Here is a 6,000-nt window from a genome sequence, read left to right as displayed (position 1 = left end):
TTCCTGGCAGAGCGAAGATGAGATGGATGGTTTACCTCAAGCGGAGTTGTTGAATTTTAGAATCAAGGTTATTCATTGAAGGTCAGGATATTGGATGACTTCCAGTCCGCTGTAAGGGTTTACACAGACAAACCAACAACCACCACCATCCACAGGGCAGTATTGAATTAGATATTAAAGCAAAGATTTTCAGTTTAATATATAATAGTTTTTTTTTAAGAAACATCAGGAATAATAGAGACTGACACAAATAAAACAATTTGGTTTGTTTACATTGTAGTAAAAAAATAAGTTAAAAATAATGTTTGATAAATAGAAAAAAATCCTAATTTTTAAAAAGAAAATCAGAAAAAAAATGTCTGTCTATCACTATATATACTATATATGTTCTTCACCTAAAAGTGAAACATATATTTCTACTATTGCTGATCAGTAAAAATCAATAACTTAAAAAGGTTGAGTTCAATAGAGTGATAACCACAGAGTAAGTATTAACCAGGCATCAAAGATAGAGAAAGGTGCAGTCAATACTTGGCAACTCCAAGACAGTCTGTAGATGTAGTTTTAAATACTGGCACAGTAGGTTGGCACCATGAATACCACAACCCCACCTGATTAAGTCTCTAATATGGTACTGTTTTATTTGTTTTACTCTGGGGAGATGATGAAAGACAAACATCCCCACTGGCCAGCAATTCTCCATTGCCATGGTCTGTTCAATTATGTTGTCTGCAGTAAGTGCCAAGGCCTGAGAAGCACAGAAATCGTATAGCGCCAGCACTTCATAAAGGTTTATGATTGTAAGTTTTTAGTGTTGCATTTACTGGGGCTACTAAAATGGCCGATTTGTGTGTGTGTGTGTGTGTGTTTTCTTTTTTTAAGAAGTGCTTCTGCAGTATTGCATTCATATTCCTTTAACTGAAAAATACAACAAAAAAAAAGTCTTAAGTCAACATTATACTGTTGCCTCAGGGAAGGAAGATGATTCTGTATGTTGAGTAATATTTACTCTCCACAGAATTTTAAAAAAAAAAAAAAAAAAGATTGCTGGAAGAATTAAGTCAGGTACACACACCAGAAGTACAAAATAAATAAATAATCATAAAAAAACAGTATCAGAAAGTGCAGCTTTAAAATGACTGGTTTGTTATGATTCACAGTATTATCAATAAGGGGATAGCCCAATAAGGGGACATTATTTAGCCCATGTAAGGAACAGATCATTTGCATTGTCAATAATACACAAAAACAGGGCATTTAAATAGTTCTGTAAAGAGTCAAATCAGTTGTTTATAAAATACATTTTATCCATAGAATGCAGGGTCATAGCATGAACATATGCTCACATTTTTAGTCCATGTGCATTTTTATATCATTTTTCTCATTATTAAGATGGCAGTGGAACTATGAAAGAGTTTTACAGCAGTATATTCAGGTTACCAGTGTCTTGTACAATACTATCCACATGCACTGCACGCAGAACTTCAAAAATACGTGATTCAGTTGCATTGCTACAAGGAGCTATTCTACCAGTTATAAGTCTTACCCAAGTCTAGGTTAGCTGGAAGAGTTGCAGAACACCATAGAGGGATCAAAGTTCTGAGCACATTAAGCACGGATTGTTCACTTTGCTGGCACATACATTTCAGTACCCTAGGACATGTCTATAGGGTAAGTGGATTTGTCCTGCCCAGACACAAGGGTACTAATGTGAAGTCTTTGTCCAAGTTCCCCAAAAACATCACATTTGTGCTGTTGCAATAAAAACGTGTATGTGGGGCAAGTATACCTAATCTTTCCTTGCAAGAATCACCTGTAATGTATTCCTCAAAGACAGACGATACACAACTTTGTTTAAATCATCAACAAGGTCTTTGTGAGATTGATGTAGTGTGCTGCCACTGTGAACCAAACAAAACAAGAAATATGACATGAGATTAATCAGATCTTAAGTTAATGTATACATGGGTAAATGCCTGTGTTTCTCCATCAACATTATGAATCCTGATTTTGAGTTTAAAAAAAAAAAAAAAACAAACAAAAAAAAACCTTAAGAAATACTTAGGTAAGCATTATCTCAATCACCATTATTCAAATGCCCATACATCACACAGCTGTAACATTTTTGTCTTGAAATTAAAACATGATTTATCACTTTCAAGGAATATTGTGCAGTTAAACCGTTTTTAAAAAGTCAGCAGTCTAGTCAACGATGTGTACATTTATTGTCAGCATTTTTTTGTTTAAAACTCATTGTCGGCTATTTCCTGCAACACATGGGACTACAGACATTTCTGCTTACTCCCCTGAATATATGTGGCAGCAGTTCCATTGTACATGGGCAATTTGGATGCAAATTCTCACAGAAGTAGCATTCAATGATGCTATTTTTCTTAAGCTGTGGTTCTAATCATAATTAAACCCAATGCTGAATTTGAAGTTTTTATATATATATATATATATATATATATATAATAGATAGAACAAACGTCTATTGTTATATACTGTGTGCTAAACTCCCTCCTAATCCCCATGCCTTTCAACAGCAATTTAGTACGATCTGTTATCTCACTATACCATTGTACCCATTCCATTTGGTGTTTCTAATACAGTGATTTTACTGTATTTCAGCAGCAACTCCTAGTGAAATTAGCTTGAAACTTATTTTTTATTTTTCCTTTTCCAGGGGATTACCTTGACAAAAGCATAATTTTTAATGGCACCCCTCCCTTGGTTTATTGCTGGTGTCAGTCCAATATAAATAGTGAGGGAGACAATATATATATATATATCGAGACAAGGGGAAAAGATAAAAAGTTATAACTACTGTGATAATTTGGTTATTAAACAACATACTTCATAAAACAGTGAGATACCGCTCTGTTTAAAACAAACAAACAAACAAACAAACACAAATTAGTTGGTTTTCTTTTAGGATAAATATGAAAGTTTGGCCAGGGAGCTAATTCCAGACCCGAATTGCAGTATATTGAGTAGGACTATACAGCGAGCTGGCTGTATAATGTACTGGATCTGGTGGAGAGAAAACAAGATCACCAAGTGAATATTGGAAGGGTTTAGCAGATTTTTATTTTCCCAATTACACAGATATTAAACAAAGAATCAGCAACTGTGTAGAAAGCTTCTACTGTAGACTGTAAGTCTGCTTGGTGTTACCCATGGAGATGGTGATGATGAGAGAGCGAGGATCTTTCCTATTCTTGCGAACATTTATCTTCCCCTGCAAGGCCTCCCCTGCAAAGAAATAAAATAATATAATAATTAGTAAACAATTGCAAAGAACAATTAAAACCTCATTATAGGATGAAAAATAGATTGAACTATTCCCCTAACATCCTTACACCGCCGGTCGACAAGTCTCCATCTATCATGTGATTGGTTCACATCACTGTCAGTCCTGCCCCTTTTCAAAGGAACTCCTTTCTCCCCTGCACTCTTCACAAGAGAAAATGGCTGAACACCAATTCTGTGTTATACTACAAAAGAAAGATGCTCCAAACACTAAAATGGTGATTAAAACATCAGTGTCACTGTTTTTTGACTTTCTGAAATTCAAACAAATTCAACTCAACGAAAACAAATATGACGGGCGGGCTATAAACTGGATTATGTAGCAGTTGGCAAACCAGCCGGAGACAGAAAAACTTTGCTAACTATAGGGTATGAACTTCAAAAACAGTTTCTGTTATTTATGTATGTTATTTGTTTATGTATGCTGTATCAACTATATTTAAACAAAATATATCAAGTTGGATTTACTATCCAAAATTGCCTCACGTATTTTCTTGACTGATTCATATATGAAATATGACTGCAGACTCAGTCGTAGTGGAAAATTAAATGCCCATCGGGAAGACTATTGTTACCTCCAGGGTGCAATGACCTCAGCCTGCAGCTTCGGGCATTATAGCCCCATTAGCAACAGTAGTCTTCTCTCGGGTCAATAATTTTTTATAGCCCTCCTCTCCAGTCCATATTTCTCTCTCTCATAATAGTAGTATGTTACATTTCGCTCAACAGTAAGAAGTGCTATTCTTTTGATCTTAATGTGTTGTTTTTTTTCACTTTTCTAAAGTGTTACAAAAATGTTACGACTGATGTGAGAAAATACATTAAAATGTGCTTTAACATTTTATGACCAGATGGAAATCCAAACACATACATTAAAAGTACACATCGACTAAGAGATAATTCAGCAGAGATAATTACTTTGATTAACAACACATTTCACTGCCATGATAAATCACTGTTTACTCGTTACACTCAAGCCTTTTCCATTACTTTCATTTTTACTGCTTTAGGCATACACACATTGCTGAATTCTCAAAGTTGTAAGATGTCTTTTGTACTGTTTAGAGTATCTTGGTGGTGAATAACTGTAGTGAGCCTAAGTTATAATGATACAAAAAAATAAATAAAAATAAAAACAAGAAATACATTTGAGAACATTTTTGTAATAGTTATGAGATGACAACATTATCAACCGTACAGGTTTAATGTGCTCAGATTGCAGGTAATTTAGTGGATGCTGAGGTGCCACTCTGAGTGACAAACAACATGATGTATTGCTTGCTGTTTCAACATATATACCAAATACAACAAAGAAAACATCAAATCAAGAATATGCCACCCTCATTTAATAAACATACTTGCAAACTATTATGGGAAGGGGCAGATAAGGTTGAAATAATATTCCCAAATGTATTTACTATATAGGTCATGTTATTTTTACACTTCAGTGATTTTTGATTTATGTCTGGAATTGTAGCTGGAAATGGACTAATCATTAGCAATGGAACAGTGAGCGCTTGGCATTTCCTAATTATTAAATATAAATATCAAAAACAAAAATAAACCAACCTTAACTCAACAGATGCTTTGGGAAATGGATTGTGAGTTACACTTCATATAGACGTAAACCACTAAATATTCTGTAGCCGACACATTTGCAAGCGCAACTGCATGACTTTACTGGGTTGGATGCGTTTAAAAAACGACCCCTGGACTAATTCTAAAGACATACAGCCAAATCAGATCCTCCCTATTCTCCATACAACATGGCATGGCAGGGGGCTTTACAGATTGATGGCACAAATAAAAAATGGTATCAGTATTTTTTAATTAAATTTGAATCCAATTAATTAAAACATGTACTTCCAGTTCCAGGTAAGGATACAAGACAAGCTGTCACATTTCTAATTGGAATTTGTTGTCTGGTCTTACACGCTTCAAGTCATATAGCAAGGGAAAAGGTGTATTTTGACAAGCAGGTAATTTGTATATTTAAATGAAATGCAGCTACATTTTTCAAAGGATGGGGACGTCATTATGGAGGGAAATCTTCAAATCATACACTGGGTCAATCCACTGCCGAGGGCTTGAGGTAAATCAGTTTCTGCTGTGGATGCCTTTAGAAAATACTGTACCAAATTCAATAGATAACGAAACTGTGGCCATTTCCAAAGGCTGCAAAAGACTGACAGCCAATTAAAAGACCACTGTCCAGCCGTGTATGTATTTTGTCCTCATTAGATTTACTGCTTTAAAATAGATTTACTGTGACTTTCCTTTTTAGTTGCACCAAGCAGGACCAAAAAAAAAAATGTTCTGACCAGTTTAAATAAAATCATCTCTGCATTCTGATGACTCTTTATTAGGTAGCATGTTGCTTTAAAAACAGTTACCCCACTAGGAGCGTATTTTTTTAAAAAAAAAAAAGCTGGATTCACACGATTGGTTTACAATTGTTTTAGAATGCCAATGGATTTGACAGCCTTAAGAACAAACCAGCCAAGTGCAGAAATGAAGAAAAGTCGACAATCCTTTTAAGAAGGCAACAAATACAGCAGGCCATCATTTACATTGAATGCAGGTGCAGGGTTTCATGGGATTTGAGTGCCACTGCGCAGCGATGTGGAGCTTGCAAGAACTTGTAACACCGCATGTAATTCAACTCTACAAACCGACGTCCCATATCTT

At 35.0% G+C, this 6,000-nt stretch overlaps 1 protein-coding gene across 2 annotated transcripts in view; it reads right to left on the bottom strand.

The window, feature by feature from the left end:
* Positions 1 to 3,063: 3,063 nt before the first annotated feature.
* The window catches only part of prmt3 (protein arginine methyltransferase 3), a 44,391-nt gene continuing 41,454 nt past the window's right edge, over positions 3,064 to 6,000 (bottom strand). For both annotated transcript variants that reach the window (XM_034053277.3, XM_059002438.1), the window contains exon 16: positions 3,064 to 3,255. In XM_034053277.3, coding sequence (XP_033909168.3) covers positions 3,146 to 3,255 — 110 coding nt within the window. In that variant the 3' untranslated portion in view covers positions 3,064 to 3,145. The remainder of the gene's footprint in view (positions 3,256 to 6,000) is intronic.

This window comes from Acipenser ruthenus, chromosome 27, assembly GCF_902713425.1.
Source record: "Acipenser ruthenus chromosome 27, fAciRut3.2 maternal haplotype, whole genome shotgun sequence".
Lineage (NCBI taxonomy): Eukaryota > Metazoa > Chordata > Actinopteri > Acipenseriformes > Acipenseridae > Acipenser > Acipenser ruthenus.
The sequence above is the reverse complement of the archived record's forward strand: the minus strand, read 5'-3'. Positions and strand labels throughout refer to the sequence as shown.